Source organism: Mixophyes fleayi, chromosome 2, assembly GCF_038048845.1.
Source record: "Mixophyes fleayi isolate aMixFle1 chromosome 2, aMixFle1.hap1, whole genome shotgun sequence".
Taxonomy (NCBI): domain Eukaryota; kingdom Metazoa; phylum Chordata; class Amphibia; order Anura; family Limnodynastidae; genus Mixophyes; species Mixophyes fleayi.
The window spans coordinates 137,951,731-137,975,016 of NC_134403.1; the positions used below are offsets into that span (position 1 = coordinate 137,951,731).

At 37.9% G+C, this 23,286-nt stretch overlaps 1 protein-coding gene across 1 annotated transcript; it reads right to left on the minus strand.

Annotated features, from left to right (window-relative positions):
* Positions 1 to 708: 708 nt before the first annotated feature.
* On the minus strand, positions 709 to 11,498 carry ATP4B (ATPase H+/K+ transporting subunit beta). The gene is made up of 7 exons (XM_075197712.1): positions 11,387 to 11,498; positions 9,969 to 10,097; positions 7,323 to 7,436; positions 5,419 to 5,621; positions 1,983 to 2,039; positions 958 to 1,047; positions 709 to 870 (listed from the first exon to the last, which is right to left on the minus strand). Exons 1-7 carry the CDS (start codon positions 11,496 to 11,498, stop codon positions 709 to 711), a joined length of 867 nt encoding a protein of 288 aa, XP_075053813.1.
* Between the last annotated feature and the right edge of the window lie 11,788 nt (positions 11,499 to 23,286).

Below are 23,286 nucleotides of genomic sequence, written 5' to 3' on the forward strand. Positions count from 1 at the left end.
TACATGTATCTATATATGACCGGCCTAAGTCATCACTTAATACATGGCCTCACATGCAGCTTTGGAACCCTTTGAATCCTTCAAAAGGCTGCACATTACATTTTAGTTTTTTTCCACAGTGCTGGAATCTTAGAAAACCCTTATCTACAATGCCTTATCACCCTTATCACCCTTATCTACATCTCATTCCCCAATTTTCACCTATTCTACAAGGACTTTGCTTCTTATCCCCTTTGTCTCATCTTCCATCCTCAATAACCAAGAGTCCCCCATTCTGTTTTCCCCACTCTCTTCTCCCCCATCACATTTTGTGGCTATTAAGCTAAAAAAAATAAAATGAAAAAAAAAATTAGATATTTATTTAGGTTCATTTCTAATAAGCATAAAATTAGTCTACTATATTGGAGAGATGTTTTAAGGCTTTAAGGTTTGATAAGTGCAGCTAACTGACTGTATCTTGATCAAAACCAATTATTTTTGCTGTAGAGTACATTATTTTATCAGTGTATGCAGACTTGAGTTCAACACAAATACACTGATGATTAACTTGTGACCTTAGAGTAAGTCTCATTCTTTTTCCAAAGTCACAGTTTGCAAACATTGGTATTTGATTTCACCCTACTTTTATGTTAGTGTACCTTTCATATGACGTCTGTAATAAAACACTATCAAACTAATCGTACCTTTCATTCTTTCATAGTAGCAAAATTAGCTTAGTATTTTAAGCTTGAATGTCACTTTTCCTTCATATGGGTCATGAGGGTTTTCATTGGTGATTTTATGTCCAATAACTTTACACACTACTTCAATTTCCTTATTCTTTTTAACACCATTAAATTTCACTGCCACTAAAGGGTTGGTGTAGTTTGGCTGAAAAGGAAAAACAAGTTTGTTTAATGAATTTGACAAAGAAATGAATAAATCTGATGAACTGAATGTAACTGTAAAATGTAATACCTGTGCTTTTTTTCCATAGTATGGGAAGTACTGTAAGCCAAAGGTTCCATTAGGAGGAAAATATTCAACATATCCAAGATCATCTTCATTCTGCAGTGTAAGAATGTGCATCAGCATTTCTATAAATGTACACATTTCATTTTTTTGCTGAACACAAGTAAAATTATAGCGTAGTAATGGGTAATATACTGTAAGTATATACATTTTGGAGGCAGATGTTGCCTATGTTTGTCACTGTCTATACAACTGCACATGTCTATCCATACTTTTTGCATCATAATACTCTGTTTCTCCTTCTTTCTGATATATAGCTATATGATATATATGTAAAATATAAAAGAGGCTCCGGTAGACAACAGTCTGCTTCTTAGGATTAGTAAATGAGCATGTTATAGTATCCTTGGGGGGAATAAAATATATATAAAATATATTTTTGCTAACTCACAGCCAAGTGTGCAAAAATAATGCACATTACATCCAAAACAGACTTCAATTCTATCCATGCCTTAATAAGTGCTTTGATGAGTCACAATTGTTTAAATGAGTATTCCAATCTACTGTGTGTTTTTTTATATTCCTTAAAGCTGCATCTCCCTAGCTGCAACTGGTAGACCAGCATGGGTTCTTCCCTTACTCTTCCCCACTGACTATTTTCTGATTATAAAGACTTGGAGAATTGGGAAAACAAGCAGGGTTGAGGCAAGTTGTCTTGTATGTCGGACACAGCTTGTCCACTCAACTGCCCAGATTTCTTTAGGTCCTTATGTGTAGAAAGTACAGCAAGCGGGAATACTGTCCGTTTTATTTAAAAGCAAAATCATGGAATTCTCATTTATGGTAGTTCTTATAAAATGGTAATCTCCCTTCCTTGTGGCATCCAGATGGAGATTTCCAGTTTAATTTAAATTATTGCTATATTGTTAGGAAAATAAAAAGCAGAAACACATAAACACAACTTTTAACTCTATTACATGGAACAAAAAATTATTTTGTACTTATTTAAGGTTAGGAAATTGCAAACAAACCTTTGAGGTGCACTGCAAATAAGGGGCTGTCGTATTGCCAGGCAAAAAATGTATTATCTGAAAGTAAAGAGAGCAGGTTATATATATATAGTTTAATAATATATTTCATTATTTTTACCATTGAACATGATATTTTATTCCTGTGACACAATATTCTGATTCTATTTTTCTCAAATATAGGATATTGGCTTTGTTAATGCAAAAAAAAAACCCTATATAATATTTCTTACTTAAAGGGAAAGTCAATTCCATCCTCCATGATATCTCATCCTTACAACTTTCACTTCCTTCACGCCAACCCATTTTAAAGCCCCTCTGCCACACTGTCCACCTTCCCTCCTGTCACAGACTCTTAGGTTCTCTCACTCCTCCCTTCATCTTCCTCCTCGACCTGTGCTCTCGACCCTGCTCCATCCTGCCTCCTCCACTCTCTCTCCTCTAACACTTGCAGTCAACTAACTCACCTTTTCAGCCTATGTTTCTCTATATGCATCTTCCCTTCTGCCTTTAAACATGCGCTCATCACTCCCATTGTCAAGAAACCATCTCTCGATCCTGCCTCTCTCTCCAGCTACCGCCCCATATCTCTACTCCCATTCCTTTCTAAACTTCTTGAACGGCTAGTCTACAACCGTATAACTCACTTTCTCACAATTCACTGCCTCTTTGATCCCTTAAAATCAGACTTGCAACCTCTCCACTCCACTGACACTGCCCTCACCAAAGGGGACTAATGATCTACTCTTGGCTAAGCCGAACGGCCACTTCTCTGTGATCTTGCTCCTTGACATATCTGCCGCTTTTGACACAGATGGCCAGATTTGTTAAGGTACATAAAATGAATGTGCGTATTTTTAAAAACGCAAGTGAAACAGGTATACGCCTGTCTGTATTCAACAAGAAGCAGATGAAAAGAGACGTGTGGTGATAAATTCAGATGTAGGTCTGCTCTGCTCTACTAGATAGGACACTGGAGGTTATATCCGAAACATATGAGGATTATAAACTCACAAAAGAACAGAAGAAATAAACCTATTCAATTAATTTCACCTGTTAATAATATATTCATTAACGACAAAACATAAAAAAGTTATTTTTTTTAAAAAAAAATAATTCTCTATAAAAAACATTTATTAGGATGTAATTAATATCTACTGTATATAAAATACATTATTACTGTTGCTCCTGATTGCAAACACATTCTAGCATACATACTCAGCCATCATCACTAGTAATCAGTACTTATACTAAACATGTAGCTGGAGCAAGAGATATGACTGAAAAACAAATACCTGAGCTTGAATCAAACATTGCTGCATGCGCTCAAGCTTGGCACGCCCTTACTGTACATTGACTACAGGCATCTGCACACTCCCCCCCCTTTCCCTCCCTGAAATTTTCGGCTATTGTAAGTGTTAATTGTGCTCGAAGGTGAATTGAATGATGCTGTGTTCAGTAGCGTATGGTGGGTTTCTGGGCATGCGCAGAGTAATTGTGCGCATTATACTGAAAAAAACGCCAGTTATGCTCCTTAATGAATCGGGCCCAGAATCTCTCTAATGCTCCCTCAAAACTCACTTTTTCACACTTGCCTACCTGGCCCCATCCTAAGACATTTCCCTCCTCGTGCTCCACCTGCCCCTTTCACTCCACCTTTATCGTCTCTGTTAACTACCCTAATCCTCTCAATGTTAACTCGCACAGGTTTTCTATCTTCTGTCTCCTCATCTTCTTTGAAATGTTTTCTTTCTTCTAGTTGTGTTCTCTTATGTTGTTGTTTTCTCTATAGTCTCTTGTATTGATTTTTACTGATTCTATTGTATCTTTTGTCCATTACTGGGGTGGGTGGGAGCGCCTATTAGTTAGCAAATGAGAACCAGGTTTGTGTGAGGGTCATGTACTGGAGAAGGGAAAGGTTATAGACAATAAGAGGGTGGGTGATGTTGACACTGCATCTATGGCCTTATGAGACTCGGTAATCCTTTGGTTTGTAAGTACACTGGTCATTGAATAGGACAATGTGTGCTATTAATAAGTGAATGTCACAAGCTTTAAGCTTACTTCTATATGAGATTATTTGAGTTTAAAAATGATGGCCTTCTGAAGGGACTTCTCCCAAAGTCCTGGGTATTTGTCACCTGATCTTTGACATAAGCAACCATTGTTTCATCTGACAAATCAAACAAGATTGTGCCCTGGCTGGTCATTCAGTTAAAAATCAGACTATCTGAAAGTGAATCATATAACAGTCACAGTGAGTGAAGAGGTTCCCTTTGTTTGTTTTTTTTAGTAGTCTTATTCATAAAAAAATGACACAGGCAAAATGAGCAAGGAACTTTTAGCAAGAATGGCAAGGCAAAATGGTTTTGTGCTAAAAGGTAAGGGTATCTTTTGCTCTTTATGTTGTGAATCTACGTCCAGTGTTCAAAGACATTACAACAAAAAGCATGAAGGTTCTTTATAACATTTGGGTGTTGAAGAAAAAGATACATTTTTAAAAAGTGTATCATATGTAAAACAAAACAATAATGTACTTAAATTTATAAAACATCATGAAATTCCTATAAAAGTAAGCTATGCAGTATGTGTATGTGTATTGCATGAAAAGGAAAAGTTTTACTGATAGTGAGTTTTTGAGAGTTTTTACAATGTTCTGAAGATTTTTTTTGCAAATTTTCCAAACAAAACATTTATCATTGCTCTCAACTCAAACTGTTCAATGTCATAGAAGAGATATGACTGAAGATATTAACGAACAGTTGAAAAATTGTGAAATCTTTAGTCTCCCTTCGGACGAGACCAGTCATAAATGTAGCCAGTTTAACAATAATTGTACAATTTTATTCACAGACGCACAAATCTGTTGTAGAAAAAATATTTACAGTTGCTTCAATCAATGGAACCACATAAATGGTTTACGTATTTTTAAAATCCTCATTGAAATTTCTGAAAACTCTGATTGTAAAAACAAGTTGTTTTCTGTCTGTACAGATAGGGAATGGCAATGATGGGTACAAATATTGGCTCTGTTGAACTCTTAAAACAAACGTTAGGATGACCGATTCTGGCATTTCACTATGTCATCCATCAAGAGAATTTGTGCTCTATAATTTCTTCAGATGTTTTAAATGACGTAATAGTTTTTGCTAATGGAATTGTGGCACAGTCATCGCTTACTCATGGGTGATTTAGAGTCTTCTTAGAAGAAATGGAATCTGAGTATGGCCATCTTGTATTGCACTGCAATGTAGGTGGGCTGAACAAAGAGAATCTACTCTCTCAATTTGTCAGTTGTTTGGATGAAAATTAAATGTTCCTTAGAGAAATCAATGAATATATATTGAGTGGTATGGTGGAAACTGAATCAAAGAGAAGAAAAGAAATATCCAGTTTATATACAGTAATACGATGATTATTTTTGTTCTGTAAAACTTACCCTGTTGATTTTTATGAAAAGACAGGGTTTTCCTGATGCAAATCCAAATGTAGGCTCCTTATCATAAGCACAGTCTCCTAGCATATCGGTAGTGTATTGGCAGGCATACATAGTGCGTCCAGGACCAGTCAATAATGATGCTACTTTAGTAAGGTTGGTACAGTCTTTGTTCATCATTTCATTCTGCTTTGTTTTGTTGTATACTGTAATTTCGATTAGAGTGAAAAACGTTTAGAATTGGGTTATGTAATATCGATGCAGTAATATTGTACATAGTTATAAAGCACTCTAATTATTTTAAAACATTAAAATAAGGCACACTGATTGTTGTTATTTATAGGTGAAGGATAGCATTCTCAGAAGTGCATCTTTATATTCTGCAGTTTGTAAAATTATAGACATATATGACCTATGTGGTTGTGAGGCTTTTTCTTCTCACTGACCCATCATACACATTTCCTGAGGGTTAAACATTGATGTGTATAGAATGCTGAAAAATTGGCTGTATAGTGTGCTAGCCATGTGGTTATATATGCCTGACATGTATCTGCTATGCAATACTTTCACCATACTGTACATGGTGTTTACTTTTTTGCCTCTGCTTTTGAACATGAACCACACTGTTGGAAAAATGCTGAAATTGACAAGTCTGTAAAGTAAATTATGAACTACCCAAAAATAAAATTAGTGGTAAATTCATTTAGTTAAATTTGTGTTCAAATATATGATTTAAGTTCTGGTAGACCACAAGCCTCCAAGACTTCTGCCGTGCTACCCCTAATTTTTGGAACTCCCTATCCCGCGTCACTCAACTCTCCCCCAATCTTTAGTCCTTCAAACACTTACTCAAAACTCACGTTTTCAAACTCGCCTTTCCTACCACCTCCTGACCTTCTTATCCATCATCTTCTTTTCCTTCACCTGCCATTCCATTTTTTCCCAGTTGGTCCTACAGTCTCTCACCACCCAACCCTCTAGATTGTAAGCTCCCATGGGCAAGGTCCTCTCTACTTTTTGCCCCATGTCTGTCTTCTGTCTGATTCCCTTGAACTTTCTGTCTTGTCTTTTGCTGCACTCTGTGTGAGTCCCCATAGCATTACTCACCCTCATCTGTGTTGCTTATGTGTAGTACCTCATCTATTTATTGCTTGATTCTGTATCCGGCGCTACAAAATCTGTGGCGCCTTATGAATAAATAATAATAATGTCATAAATCTAAGCATTTTTGAGGTATGCATGCTTAAAATAAATAAATATATATAAATATATATCCAAGTAAGTCAGAAGCTTATCAGAACTGACCTCCCATCTATAATTCTATTTAACATTACACTGAACCTCCTAGCATCAGAAATGGCAGAAAGTATGGAACCACAACATCAAAATCTACTGTATACTGTATAATGCTCACATTCTTCAATAACATTCGGTATGTATGTCTTTATGAATATTAGTGTTTTAGGATATATTTATCTTTGTATTAATTTGTGTATAATGTCAATAAGGTTTCCAAGCTGCAATGTAATCAAATGTGTGCTAGTTTATATACTGTACATTTAAAATGTTGTGCTTCAATCCATGTTAGATATGACTACTAAACTAATTTTCAGTAATAATCTTAATAATGCTACTTCTCTCTCTATTAGTCTTTGCATTGTTTGCATTTTTCCACCAGGATTCAATTTAAAATGAATTTCATCACACTCAGGGCCCTAAATAATATTACACCTTCCAATTTCTTGTCCTTCCTTGATATTTCCCTAATAGAGATTTCCAATCTGCTCTAAATTTGCAAAAGTCTTTCTGGAAATCAACATTTTTCTTGCAACCCAATTGCTTTTGAATTATCCCCGACTGTACAGAGTAGCAGAACACGTGGATAAAGGATAATGAAAATCACATACCTGAGAGAAATTTACACAGTCTTTTCACAGTTTTCACATATGAACTTTCATCAGACATGTTATAAAATACTTCAATTCCTTTTTCACCATAAATATCTGGCCTTATTGTTACACCTGTAAAGTACAAATAAATGTAAGTTTGTACAAAATGTTTTGTAACAGCTAATTTTTACCCAATTTCGTAATTTATTTGCTCTGATTATCAAAGACAACAAAGATCCAAAACTGCCTTTCCATAAACTGCTCAACAGACCCCAGTGTATGAACCATTTACATTTAATGTTGGCTTTTATTGTATATGACTAGAGTAAAGTAGGAAAAACACAAAAATGATGGCATCATAATAGTAAGTAGAAGCAAAAAGTCAGGTAAAACTAAAGGATTGAATAAAAACACATCATTTAATTTTACAGACCTCTGGTATCTTCAAGTTACAGTGCTGATTCTTTCAATACAGAAGAGAATGGTCCAAACAAAAAGAAGGGACAACTAACAAATGGGTGCAAACAAATTAATTGCGTAATAGCAGGTTAAAAAAAATAACAAGAAAATTGACACATTTAATGATACATTATTTAATCAGGAGCAGGCAAGTTATCTATAAATCATGAACTGTGTCAAGTATTTAATATATATGCAATCAAATATTAAATGTTTTCATATATCTATTGTTACTTATTTGAACCTTGGTAGAACTGCCATCACTCTTAGGCTGGGTACACACTACAGGAAAATTCTATTAATGCAATGTTTTTAGCGATTTTACCAGTGACTGAAAAAAATGTCCTGGGGGTAAATGTATCAAGCTGAGAGTTTTCCGGCGGGTTTTAAAAACCAATCAGATTCTAGCTATCATTTATTTAGTACATTCTACAAAATGATAGCTAGAATCTGATTGGTTGCTATAGGCAACATCTACCACTTTTCAAACCCGCTGGAAAACTCTCAGCTTGATACTTTATTATTATTATTATTATTATTAATTTTTATTTATTTATACATCTACCCCCTGATCAGCATGCCTATTCCTGTGTACACACTATTGAGGTTTTACATGGTCTACCTTCAGATCTGTGCTCTTCATCTGTTCTAACCATCGGCTGAAAAGATCATGACTCTGCACACCCCATAGAGATCTGCCTACACTGCTGGTCGTGAGTACATACACACTGCAGAATTGTTCCATCGTTGAACGAAATCTTTATTTCAGTTTAAAAATCTCAATCAACGATACGATTGGCTTTGAAATGATAATCGTGCATACATTTAGATGTAATTTATACCTTTGACCTTATTAAATGTTAGTAAGTAAATCAGGAAACTTTTAATGTATTCTGTACATAGTGTTCTAACTAGTAGGAAAACTAAGTTACTGGCATTAACAAGATGTTGTAAAATACATAAATATGTAAATACCTGCCTAATAACTGTCCATTTATTGGACTCAGATCTGTTCTGTTGTTGCCAGCAATTTGAAATGATTTAGAAGGGCATTTTCTTGCTGGGCAGGTGCGTCTAAATATGTCACGCAAAGCACATTTTTTCAGTTTATATTCTACAATCCCAGTATGATATGAACTTTATATCATGTGACTTTTTGCATTTAAATGTAGTTCTCCAATAAATATTAATGTATAAATCACAGGATTTGTTAGAAACACTTTATATAGAAGAGTCTTTATAGACCTGCATTAGGGTTACCTAACGGAACTAGGTTCTCCTGCTCTTACATGTCATACATTCGCGCCGTGGGACAAGTTTTGTTTTTGTTATAAATCACAGATAACAAGATGGTGAGAACTTCATATACAGAATAAAAAAAATCATACTGCGCAATTGGTCAGTACTGAAACATAAGGATGTTTCCAGGGACAGAATCTTTAAAACTCGGGAATGTCCAATAAAATTAGCAACTGTTGGCAACTATGCTGTTCCTTTTTGTTTGTACAAGTCTTCCTCTTTTGGACATAATGGGGGGAATTCAATTCAGCTGCTACTACAAAGTGTTAAAGCTAATACCGTTAATATGGTAATTTTAAGCCTGCTTTCTGCTCATGGTTCAGGGAGCCGTGAGCAAAAAGATTACTGCATTAACGGTAATTACGCGCACTATTAACGTAACATCGGTAATAGGGCACAAGCTACGTTACTGTAATGCGCCCAATTGAATTCCTCCCATTGTCTACCTCTTTATGTGATTAAATCAAAATTTCTTTATTATTGATATTTAACTGTTTGTTTTCATGTTTTACATATAAGAAAAGTAAGGGAAATGATTTATAGTATTAGGTCAAGTTTGAATCTTCTGTGTGACTTCCACTGCCCATGACTGAGCATCTACTTCTGCATGATCGGGGGTGCGCTATTATCTTCCATTTAAACTTATAGTTTAATAACACCTCCAGACAACGGGTAAAATAAATCTGCAGCTTTGCACTCAGAAAAGCTCCACAGCCCCTTGCACAGGGTGGGGCTGTCTGTACATGTTCCTGATCAGCTATACATTTACCCATTTACTTATCAGACAGTTTCATGTCGCACAAGGATCACTGTTGGAAATGCAGGCACAAATATGTCTGAAAAATATAATTTTCAGCTTTTGACAGTGCTTTGTATTAGAATACCTGATTAAAATTTTTCACTTACCTGGCGATTGCAGTTGATCTTGATAATCTGGTACATAAGGACTTAATGTTTGCATGAGAGAGTAGATGGAGAGTGCAAAAAGTCCAATCATAACAATGTAAAAAGCCACATAGTAAAGACTAATGTACACTGCAAGAAGGGGGAAATATATAGTTATATAAGTGTAAGAAGATTAATATTGCTTTCCTGCAATTGAAGACAGATACAGCTGCTCTTAACAAAGAAAGATATTCTTAAAAGTAGTAGAACCTTACAGTACTCAGTTCAGATGATAAAATGAAGTTTACAGGCCTAATTCATTAAGGATCTTAACTTGAGAAACTTCTTATTTCAGTCTCCTGGACAAAACCATGTTACAATGCAAGGGGTGCAAATTAGCATTCTGTTTTGCACATAAGTTAAATACTGACTGTTTTTTCATGTAGCACACAAATACTTGATAGCTTATTTGTACACTGAAATTTAAAGTTGATATTTGTGTGCTACATGAAAAAACAGTCAGTATTTAACTTATGTGCAAAACAGAATGCTAATTTGCACCCCTTGCATTGGAACATGGTTTTGTCCAGGAGACTGCAATAAGAAGTTTCTCAAGTTAAGATCCTTAATGAATTGGGCCCTACATGTTTTGGAAAATCTAAAAATGACAGAAATTGTAATAGATTGTCAAACTTCATGTTGTTTATCATAATGGATACTGTTTTTCAAATCTGTTCGAAAATATGTATTATTATTATTATTATAATTGTTGTTATTATTAATAGTAGTAACTGTTTTTATTCTTATTCATAATAGTACTAGTAATACAAACAATAATAATATCATTCAAAAGTACCTGTTTTGTCATTTTCTGCTGCAATAAAACCCTTACTGCCACTTTGAAGTTATTCTGCCACATATTTTAGAACTATTGCAAAAATGTATACATTAAGCACTTTATCTATATTATAGTGGCCAATCCAGTATTTTACTTTATTATGTATGTTAATTTACTTAATATGAACATTTCAATCGGAAACATAAATAGATAATTGTTTTTTGATCAGGTTTGGTGATATTGGCATTGCACTCCATGTTATAAGCATTAATAAATCTGGTGCAAAATGCCTCCTTAAAATAATGTCTACAATGTCTATAAGAGATTTTTTGTCTGATAACATCATTAATCATTGTTTGTACAATTATTATTTCTATATTTATTAATGTATTATAAGTATATAAATAAGCGTATACAATGCTATATAATAGTAGTGACATATATTTATATGGCACCAGCATATTCTGCAGATCTTTACACATTTGAACATGCACAGTAATAAAACAAGACTAGGCAAAGATTTAATAATGTAATATGCGTACTTTATACAATGTAAATAATAGAAAACAATAAACAAATATTAACATAAGTAAAAGCATACCCCATTTGTCTAAAGTCCTTCCCATCAGCTCTCCTGTGTCAGGATTCCATAGAAAACGGCCAAAATTTTGCATCCGCTCGCTGCATGTCTTCTTTTCGTTAAATGTTGCCATCCTTGATGAACAGGATTGAGCCCCTTTTTACAGTGTACCAAATCCAAGTCAAAACGAGCCTCTAACTGGACATGCTCTTTTATTGAAACTTTTCAAGGGTGTTTAGGTGTCACTGAGTTCTCCCATCAAATCAGATCAGTTAGTCTTCCTGCATTAGCATTGTTATCTTGTTTTTGCTGATATCATGTAGCAAAGAATTTTTCGATATCACATGCCCTTTAATTTCCCTTACATGCTCCATTAACTAGCATTACGCATGTTCTGTACTTGTTCAACAATGTGTAAATTCACCTTGATTAGTTTATTTACCATGATAACAAAATATGAATTCATGCTACAAGACGGGAGATACATCTAACATTTTATTTTAAAAAGTGTGGCTTGGAAAATGTCATTCACTTTATAGTTAATTGACATTGAGAAAGGGTACTGTTAACCAATCAGCAACACTGCAACATATAGTGTAATTTGTGGTTTACAGGAGTGTTTTTTTGCAAGGTTGTATGAATGCAAACCAGCTTGTAAAAATACATACATATGTATCATTTGCAGTAGTGTTTACCAATCCCTCCAGCCTGTATTGAAATAATACAGCGAGACTCACTCACTACAACCACTGCACATCTAGAGAAGTTTGTATCTGAAAATCAAGTTACCTAAATCACTCACCAACATTTTGCTTTGTAGAAGGGCAACCTTTGTTCTTGCCTTAAATACTTCCAAAACATCTCTAGGACAACAAAACACAGTTTGAAATTTTTCAGACATAAGAACATTTGATAGATGCACTAGCAAAATAAATGTATTATGTCATGCAATCAAAAGAGCTCCCCTTCCTTAGGACACAATTATAAACATGGATAACTATATCAGTGCCAGACTGCCAGAAAGGCAATATAGGCTGTTGCTTTAGGTACCAGATGCTCAAAATTGTGCAGAGTGCAGACCTCTGAACTCGTAGGACTTTTACTCTTCCATCCATAATGAAAACCTCCTTTTCATTACTTTAGTTTATCTTGATCATATATTCCCCCCCTGTACACATTTCTTGATGTAACAGCCCTTAAATGTTGTGCCTTTTTCTCAGTCATTCATCTGTAAACTTGCCTAATGAAGGGGCCTCTGTGCTCTGAAAGCTAGCAAATATAATATTTTGTTCTGGTTAACCAATAAAGGTATCACTCCTAAATTACTTTTGTCTTTTTTGACACGAGAGTATTTAACATCACATAGATTTTTCTGGCTAACAGGGTACTGCAATAATATTAAAAAAATATTTTTTGCTATAGATATAGATTGAAAACTTAATATGTACACATGGAGGGACTGCTGGTAACAGTAAGTTAACTCTAGTTTAGATAGATTTATTTTAAATCTGGGGACTACATCTATTCAAGTTATTGGAGGTTTACCGGGAAGTTAAGGGAAGCTGAACTAGTGGGATGATAGTCTAATATTTACCTACATCTAGCCAGAAGGCTAGTGAGGAATCATCAATGATGCAAATAGGAGGGTTTCTTAATTATCACAGTGTAGTAGCACTGAGTATGTGTTAGAGAGGCAGAATCTGATTAGATATATTTATTACACACCTACTCATTTAGTTACAGGTTGCCTAAGGAAAAACCTTTCAAGCTTTTGGCTTTCATTCAGTAGTGGAGCTAATAACTACGCACAGAGTAATGTTGAAGTTCCAATAATATTTAATGAACAAAGCACAGTCAATAAAGATGAATCAATAACAATATGAATATGTCTAGAGCAAATACAATTAAAAACGAAATATGAAAAGGTCAAGGTAGCAAATAAAATGCATTCCATTTGAAATTATTGAGAAGTAATGAAACACAAGGCTAAATAATAAATAAAAGCTTCATTTTGTGATAAAAATCAGAGACTGAATCATAAACTAAAGTTTTAGTGACATATAGAATAGACAAAGAAAGAAAGAGTTTCAATATATATATGATGCATTGATTTCATGCTGAGCACCCCTATGTTTGCAACATCAATTTTTTTATCAACTTATTCCTCTAATTTTGATTATCACTTTCTGCAAAATTAAGCTAATATATTGCTAAAGGCTGTGAAGTTTGCAGTGATTTAATAGAAATAAATTAAGTTTGAATTATTTTAGATACTAGTATGGACCACAACAGTGCCTCCACATCAGAACCCTTTCTCTTCTATTGAATTAAGTGTGTATTTCATTCTGGTAGAGCACCCCCATAGCAAGACCTTGATGGTCACAGATACACAATATAAGGAGTTTCACATACTTTACTCTGTGTATGATAATATTTCTGTTATAAATAGTTTCTAACTGGCTCCCAGAGCAAAACTTGAAAATGTAGCATCCCCCAAAACAGTATTTAATGCAGAGCCTAGCATAGTGAGCAATAACCACACTTTAGGGACCAATATTATCATCATCACCATCAACATATATTTATATAGCGCCAGCAGATTCCGTAATGCTTTACAATTTGGAACAAACAGTAATAAAATAATACTAGGTAATACATACATACGTAGAGGTAACAAGGTCCTGCTCGCAAGCTTACAATCTATGGGAAAATGGTTTGATACACAAGGGTAAGTGCTACATCATATTGAATATTTGTCCACTTAGAATGCAAAGGTTACAAAGTATTTAGTGGGCTGTATGCTCAATCACACAACTATGTTGGACAGAGGGTTGTTGTCTTCTGTTAGCTGTGTAGAGCCAGGGCCGTCTCTTCCATTGGGCACAATGGGCAGGTGCCCAGGGGCCCTGCAGGCAAGGGGGGCCCGTCCGAATGCTAAAAAAAATTAAAAAATTTTTTTTTATTTTTTTTTAAATACTTACCTTGCGGTCACATCACATATATGTAAAAAAAAGTGATTATATATATAATCACGTTTTTTTTTTACATACATATATATTTTTTTTACACACACACACACACACACACACGCATACACACACTATTTATATATATATATATATATATATATATATATATATTTTCTAAATTTTTTTAGGGGCCCGGTACACTGCATTGCCCGGGGGCCCATAAAGTAGTTAAGGTGGCCCTGTGTAGAGCTTGGTAATAGGGTAACCTAGTGAGATTAAGAGGGTGGTAGAGGAATACTATAAGCTTGTCTGAAGAGGTGGGTTTTCAGAGAACGCTTGAAGGTTGGAAGACTAGAGGAAAGTCTTATGGTGCGAGGGAGTGAACTCCATAAAGTGGGTGCAGCCCGAAAAAGGCCTGTAACCGAGAATGGGAGGAAGTAATGAGAGTAGAAGAGAGACGCAGATCTTGTGCAGAAAGGAGTTTTCAAGTTGGGAGATATTTGGGACAAGTGAGGAGAAGTATGTTGGTGCAATTTTGCTGATGGCCTTGTATGTTAGTAGAAGAGTTTTATATTGGATTCACTGAAAAACAGGCAACCAGTGTAGAGACATACAGAGTGACTCAGCAGATGTAAAACAATTTGCAAGGGAAACCAATCTAGCCGCTGCGTGCAAAATAGTTTATAGGGGCTCGAGTCTGATTTTGAGAAGATCAGTAAGGAGGGAATTACAATAGTCGATGTGGGAGATGATGAGTGTATGAATTAAAGTTTTTGCAGTGTCTTGTGTGAGATATGTACGTATTCTGGAAATGTTTTTAGATGTATGCAGCATGATGTAAATATAGAGTTGATGTGGGGAACAAAGGATAGTTGCGAGTCACGGATTACACCTAGGCAGCGGGCTTGCGGGGTGGGATTTATGGTCATTTGTCAACAGAAATAGAAATGTCAGGCAGTAAGCTTCTATTGTTGGGTGGGAATATTCTGTTTTTAAAAGAATGAGTTTGAGTTGGCGAGAGGACATCCAAGATGACATGGCAGAAAGACAGTCAGTAACGTGAGACAACACAGATGGTAAGAGATCAAGAGAGGATAAATTTGTGCATCATCCGCATAGAGATAATACTGAAATACAAAGGAGCTTATTAGTTTTCCTAGAGAAGCGGTATAGATAGAGAATAGCAGAGGACCTAGGACTGAGCCTTGTGGTACTCCAACTGATAAAGGAAGCAGAGTGGAGGTTGTTCCAGAGAAATTAACACTGAAAGAGCGATTAGATAGGTAGGATGAGAACCAGGATAGGACAGTGTCTTGAAGACCCAGGGATTGTAACATCTGTATGAGGAGAGAGTGACCAACAGTGTCGAATGCAGCAGAGAGATCCAGGAGAATTAGAAGACAGTAATCACCTTTATATTTAGCTGTGATCAGATCATTGACAACCTTGGTCAGCTTAATCTCTGTGGAGTGTTGAGAGCAAAAGCCTGATTGAAGAGGATCCTTTAGGTTGTTTGCAGAAAGGAAATGTGTGAGGCGAGTGTAGACAATTCGCTCAAGAAGTTTGGAGGAGCATGGAAGCTGAGAGATAGGGTGGTAAATTATTTATGAGGCACCTCAAAGGTTCTGCAGTGCCATACATTGAGCATGGAACCAAAACAGAAAACGGCATACAGGGCAGTACAAAAAACAGGTGCAATAAATACAAACTCAGCTGAGAACTGGTGCACAGGGCAAAGAGGTAAAAGTGAATACCAAAACAAAGAGAAAATGGGAAAGGGATGAAGGGAGGTGGGGAGTGATCTAAAGGAGGCAGACCCTATTCCCAGCAGTGTGGGTGCCCCTAACAGAACCAGGGCAGTGATGGAGTAGCAAAGGCAAGGGAGAAGAATTGAGCTTACAATCTAGAGGGGAGGGGGAGACTGACAGGAGACACATAGTGGGGAGACAGGGTGAGGGGAGAGTTGAACAAGAGTAAGTAGGAGCGGAGGAAGAATGAGGGTAAGGTATAGCACGGTTAGTGAAGAATATATGCAATATAGAAAGTATTCAAGTGCTTGGTATACGATACAGAGTGCATTTTAGAGACAATATCAACAATGGATATTTGCATTCCTATTAGCAATCTATTTTTTAAAGAAACAAAATTATATTACAGTAATATCTATAAAAATGAATTTACAATGTTGCACTCTTTATACTTTCAAGTATAAAAAAATAACAATAAACAGCTTACTTACACCCCTTAATCTTCCTATTGAGCAGCTCGTGCTGCCTCCACCTGAAGTTGCTCTACCGGGTTTTAACTGCTAGATAAAGATGTGCATTCAGTCATGAACAGCAGATACTCTTTGTGAATGCTTGCTCGCATGCTTACACCTGAATGAAGTTTTTCAAGATTTGCAACGCTGATTGTCACTATGGCTGTCCTTATCGACATAATGATGCTGTTGTACTACAGAGGATCGCTAAATCCCCTTAACTTGAACTGCTGCTAAGCATCCATTCATATAATAATGACCAAGAATAAAAAGGCAGGCGCATGACTACACCAAAGCAATGTCCTGCTAGGAAAAAAATGCTAAAACATGATAGAGTACTATATATACGCAAGTCACAAATGAATATCCTTGCCATTTTCAACAAACTACAAAGAAATTCTTTTTAACAAAAATATCTGAGGGTAATGCCCACCCCAGGTAATGATGGTGAGCGCCCTGTCCCCAACTGTCTCCCCAGAAAAAAGTGCAAACCTAACTTTGCCTATGCTGAAGGTAAGGGATTAATCCAGAATGTAGTGGGGAATCTGCACAACACCACCAGGTAGCTAACAGTTGGGGCCAAGCAGTGCAACTGGCAGTACATCCTGGAGCAGATCAAAGTGGTGACTCCTAACCGCTGAATGGTTAAAGAGATAAAGAGGCATGTTACGTATTCCAAAATGTATTCGAATAAATAAATATAGTATATATTTTTTTATGTCTGCAAATATATTTATATTCAGGTATATATATACTCAGTGGCCAATTTTTGCCAAAAGATAATCCTGATGTCTTCTTGACTTGAATTCAAAGGTGCTAAAATAATTCCTTGGAGCTTCTGGTCCATGTTGACACAATACATCATGCAGTTGCTGCAGATTTGTCAGCTGCACATTCATGCTGCTAATCTCCCATTCCACCGCACTTCAAATGTGCTCTATTGGATTGATATTTGGTGACTGTGGAGTCCATTGGAGTACAATAAACACATTGTCATGGTCGTGGAACCAGCTTGAGATGACATGTACTTTGTGACATGGCCCATTACCCTGCTGAAAGTAGCCATTAGAAGATGGGTAGTCTGTGGCCATAAAGGGATGCTCATGGCCAGCAACAATACTCAGACAGACTGTGGCATCTAAATGATGTTCAGTTGGTATTAGAGGGCCCAATGCGTGCAAAAAACTAACCACTCCCCACACCATTAAACCACCAACACCACCAGCCAGCACCATTGACATGTGGCAGGATGGATTCACACTTTTTACGCCAAATTCTGACCTATCATCTGTATGTCAAAACAAATCAAGATTAGTCAGACCAGGCATTATTTTTCCAATCTTCAACTGTGCAGTTTTGGTGAGCATGTGCCCACTGTGTCTTCAGTTTCCGGTTTTTATCTGACAGCAATGGAACCTGATGTTGTCTTCTGCTGCTGTAGCCCCTCCACTTCAAGGTTCGATTTGCTGTGAGTTCAGAGGATGCCACTGTGGAAACACATGGTTATTTGAATTACTCTCGCCTTCCTATTAGCTTGAACCAGTCTAGACATTCTCATTAATAAGGTGTTTTTAACCCACAGAACTGCCACTCACTGGATGTTTTTGTTTTTTGCACTATTCTCTGTGAACTCTAGAAACTGCTGTACATGAAAATCCCAGGAGATCAGCAGTTTATGAGATACACTGCACCAACATACATCTCCTCACATGTCTCAAAATATCTCTTAACTCAACACTTCCGTTCTTCACAAGATCTGTGTCACTTAGCCACACTCATCACTTGCTCCCATTTCTGGTTACAGGACTTTTTTCAGGCTGCACCCACTTTGTGGAATTTCCTCCATCACACAACAAGACTTTCCATCTTCAAGCGTTCTCTGAAGAACTACCTTTTCAGGCCAGCTTATCAAATTCCTCAACCACCTTATTAACCACCCTAGGGTACCCTTTTACCACCCTCTACACAGTTCACACAATACTTGCATGTGTTCTTTCTATACTCAATCAACCCTCTGACCCCTGACACCCTGACCAACATTGATGTGTGACTGGATAATATATCCCACTAAGCACTTTCTACCTTTACAATCTGGCTGGACCACTATGCAATATGTAGCACTTAACCTCATGTATTAAACTCCTATTGTCCTATCAGGGCCATCTTAACAACATTATGGGCCCCCGGGCAAAGCAGTGCACCGGGGCCCCTACATATATAGATATATATATATAGATATAGATGTATAGAGATACAGATATAGATATAAATATATAGAGATAGAGATAGATAGATGTACTTGCTCAGTGACCCTTGAAGGTTTTTTTTTTGCAGGTTTTTTCTTTTGCAGGGTAATTTATTCTAATTAAGAGCCCTGCATATAGGGGGCCCCCTTGCCCGTGGGGCCCCCGGGCACCTGCCCATCGTGCCCAATGGAAAAGATGGCCCTGTGTCCTATAGATTGTAAGCTTGTGAGCAGAGTACTCTTACCTTTCTGTCTGTAATACCAAGTTTCGTTTTATTACTGTGTTTGGTCCCAATTATAAAGTGCTATGGAATATACTCGTTCTAAATAAATAAATGTTACTACTAATAATAATACTCATATCACCCTGTCTCTCACCAACAATCATTCCATGGTCAAAGTCACTTAGATCACATTTCTTCCCCATTTTGGTGTTTGGTTTGAACAACAACTGAATTTCTTGACTATGTGTCCATGCTGTTATACATTGATTTGCTGATACATGATTGTACCTATGATGCTGCCCAACTGCTCTACAGACTGCCAAGAACTGTGCTACTCCTTCTGTTTCCCTCTGTGAAATGGCACTGGATTGCCGTGGAGGGCGGTACTTATAGGGGCATATTCAATTAGCTTTTGGATTCGCGGTAACGCGCGTGACCGCGAAAAGTGCGCGTACTATGGGCTGCGAACGAAAATCCACGTTATTGCGGTACCGTGTATTACGTTTCGCGGCTGTTCCGGCGCGTTAACGCGAATCCAAAAGCTAATTGAATATGCCCCATAGAATCCAAAACTCACGAGATCCGACGACATAACAATGGTGTTTTGCCTCGTTTTCAATTCAGAGGGCACGTGAAAATACAGAACGGAGTCGGATCTGCTAAGTTCGGGTGTGCTCGGTTCTCGGGTGTTTGGTTTAAATAACAACTGAATTTCTTGACTATGTGTCCATGCTGTTCTACATTGATTTGCTGCCACATGATTGGTTGATTTGATATTTTCATTAACAATTGCAGGTGTACAGATAACACAAGCCCAGGAGATCTCTATTAGTGTAGTATTTTAAAGCACCACAAATAATACTTTAGTGCAATATTGTATATATTCATAGGAATAAAAATGCCATTATCTGAAGAACCCCAATTGAATGGATTCCCTGGACCATAAATCCTTGGTCTGCCGCCCTTTGGAATATATCATTATAGAATGTTTCAATATGTGTAGGCTCCAATATTGATCTGGAACAGATTCCCAATACCACCATCAGAAAGGATAAAAAGGCTCATGTGTTTAGTATCATTTTTTTATACAATAAAAATGTGGATTAAAAACCCCAAGCTTAAAATAAGAATGATCTGACTTATCTGAAGAGATATTGTTTTTTGGAGAAGAGAGCCTGCTGACGGGTCCAGAACCAGGAGTGATTAGGAGTTAAGTGTCTCCTCAGGATCAGGATCTCAGAATGCATAAACAGCATGTGGAGTGTGGCCTCTCACCCATAGGACTGTCATTCTATGCAATACTCAATTGATTAATGACCACTCTTTACGTATATGGATGTGACCCAGAACTGGAAATTATGTCATTTAGGCTACGGTCACTGCTGAGTAAGCTATAGACAGAAACTACTCCAAACTAGCAGGCGTATATACATTCTATTATGGTATAAAAGATAAGAAGGTGCCATATATAATCATTGTTCACCGTTACATCATACCTCCAGGGTTTTTAGTTTTAGTTTGGAAATGTATTTATCTAGTTTGACATTTATGTTAAAGTTAATTATCAATTGTTGTCAAATTTTAGTTATGTCTCTTACCTGGTTTTCTTGTAAGGATTAAGCTTAGTAATAAAAGCCTAAGCTACAGGGAGCAGAGGACTCAACATCTAATCCCCCTGGCTCCCAGGGGAGATCAGGAAGAGTTTTTCAGTGCAGTCTTTCCAGTTCCATTACAGTTGGAATGAAAGTACAAACAGGCTCCGCCATGCAGATACCTGGCACATCAATGCAGACATATAAGATATACTTAGCCATTTGTATTGACTATATAAATCATGTCAAAACTTACTGAAGATTGTATTTTGAATTGTAACTTGAATCCCAATACATCTGATGACCATGGGCATAAGGATAACTAATGTGTTGTCAAGAGCTTGTGTTCCTCAGATTTGCATTCATTGCATCATCATCAGCATCATCAGCTGTTTATATATACCACCACTAATACCGCAGCGCTGTACAGAGAACTCACTCACATCAGTCCCTTCCCCATTGGAACTTACAGTCTAAATTCCCTAACATACACACAGACAGAGACTAAGGTCGACTTAACAGCATGGAGGCAATGCCTGTGACCTCTGACCTCAGCTTGTTCATCATTACTGTTACCTGCTGCCGGCCTTTGACCTCTGCGTGGACCTGGCTCTTCTTGCCTGGGTTCTCCCCAGCCGGTACACACTTCACGACCCTCTGTCAGTCTGCAGCCCAGTCTGTCCCCACCATCAGGGGCTCCAGTGAACACCTGACTGGCAGAGTAGACTCCGGGTTGTGTTGTGCCGGCTGGAGGGGTTCCTAACATTATAACCGGCCCACTCACGGAGACAAGATTAGGATGGATGCAAGTGGATCCACACCGTCTCCGGCACAAACCCTAGCAGGCCATGTTGAGTCTTTGTATCAGATGATGCAGGGATTGGCTGAGCGTATGTCTGTTCAAGAAGAAGCCACAAAAGCTTCACAATCTCCTCCAGATCCCATCTGTGAGCCCAAAATGAATTTACCGGATCGGTTCTCCGGAAATAGAACCTTGTTTCGGAACTTCAGGGAGAGCTGCAAGCTCTATTTTCGGATGAGACCCCGCTCCTCCGGTTCAGAGCAGCAACGAGTTGGGATTATTATTTCCCTTCTACAGGGTGACCCCCAGTCTTGGGCGTTTTCTTTGCCACAGACCAGTCCGGCCATGCAGTCCGTAGACTCCTTCTTTGAGGCATTGGGTTTACTGTATGATGACCCGGATCGAGTGGCCTCCGCGGAAGCTCACCTACGGTCCTTGAAACAAGGCAGACGGTCGGCAGAAGAATACTGCGCGGAATTCCGTAGATGGTCACCTGACAGTGGATGGAACGACCCTGCCTTACGTAGTCAGTTCCGTGTCGGCCTATCTGAACAGATTAAAGATTCGCTAGTGCAATACCCGTCTCCTAGCTCTCTGGAGGATCTGATGCACCTCTCCATTAAAATTGACAGGAGATATAAAGAGCGGAAAACTGAAAAGGAAACGTCATCACCTCCATCCGCCTTCGTTCCTATCTCCCAGGATGGTGAGGAACCAATGCAATTGGGAGCATACCATCTTTCCTCTGAGGAGAGAGACAGGAGACGGTCACAAGGCTTATGTTTATATTGTGGCGCAAGAGGCCACTTCTCCCGTTCTTGCCCAAACAAGTCGGGAAACGAGCATGCCTAAGGAACGAGGGGAGAGTTCACTTAGGTCTACAAATTGTCTCCCAGAAAAATGCACTATTGGTCCCTGCACAGCTCACGTTCAGTGCTCGTTCTACGAAACTATCAGCCTTCATTGACAGTGGAGCTGCTGGCAACTTCCTTGACATCGAGTTTGCCCGCTCTGCTGGGATTCCGCGGATTAAACTCCAATCTGCCATTACGGTATGTGGCTTAGATGGTAGTCCGTTGCCAGGAGGCAAGATTACTTGGGAGACCCCACCACTACAGTTGAACGTTGGCGCTCTCCATTCGGAATCCATAGTCTTACGTCTTATCGAATGTCCATCGGTTCCTTTAATTCTGGGCCACCCTTGGCTATCCTGCCATAACCCCGTCATGGATTGGGCAAAAGGAGAAATTGTCCAGTGGAGCCCCCATTGTACACAGTCTTGCTTGACACTACCTCTACGTATTATTCAGTCTATTCCGGAGCAGCTCCCTTCTCAGTATCATGACTACTGGGATGTTTTCTCCAAAAAGGCTGCTGACACACTACCACCGCACCGCAATTTCGACTGTGCCATTGAGCTCATTCCGGGCTCTAAATTACCCAAGGGACGCTTGTATCCTCTCTCCGGTCCAGAGACCAAATCCATGCAGGAGTATATTGACGAAAACTTGGAGAAGGGCTTCATCAGGCCATCCAAGTCCCCAGTAGGAGCAGGGTGTTTCTTTGTACCCAAGAAGGACGGTGGACTCAGACCCTGTATCGACTATCGAGGGCTGAACCTTATTACGGTTAAGAACACCTACCCCCTTCCCCTCATCTCCGTTCTTTTTGATCAATTAAGAGGAGCCACTATCTTCACAAAAATTGATCTTCGTGGAGCCTATAATCTCATACGTATTAGAGCAGGTGATGAGTGGAAGACGGCGTTCAACACGCTCTCGGGCCATTACGAATACCTGGTCATGCCGTTTGGCCTGAGTAATGCTCCT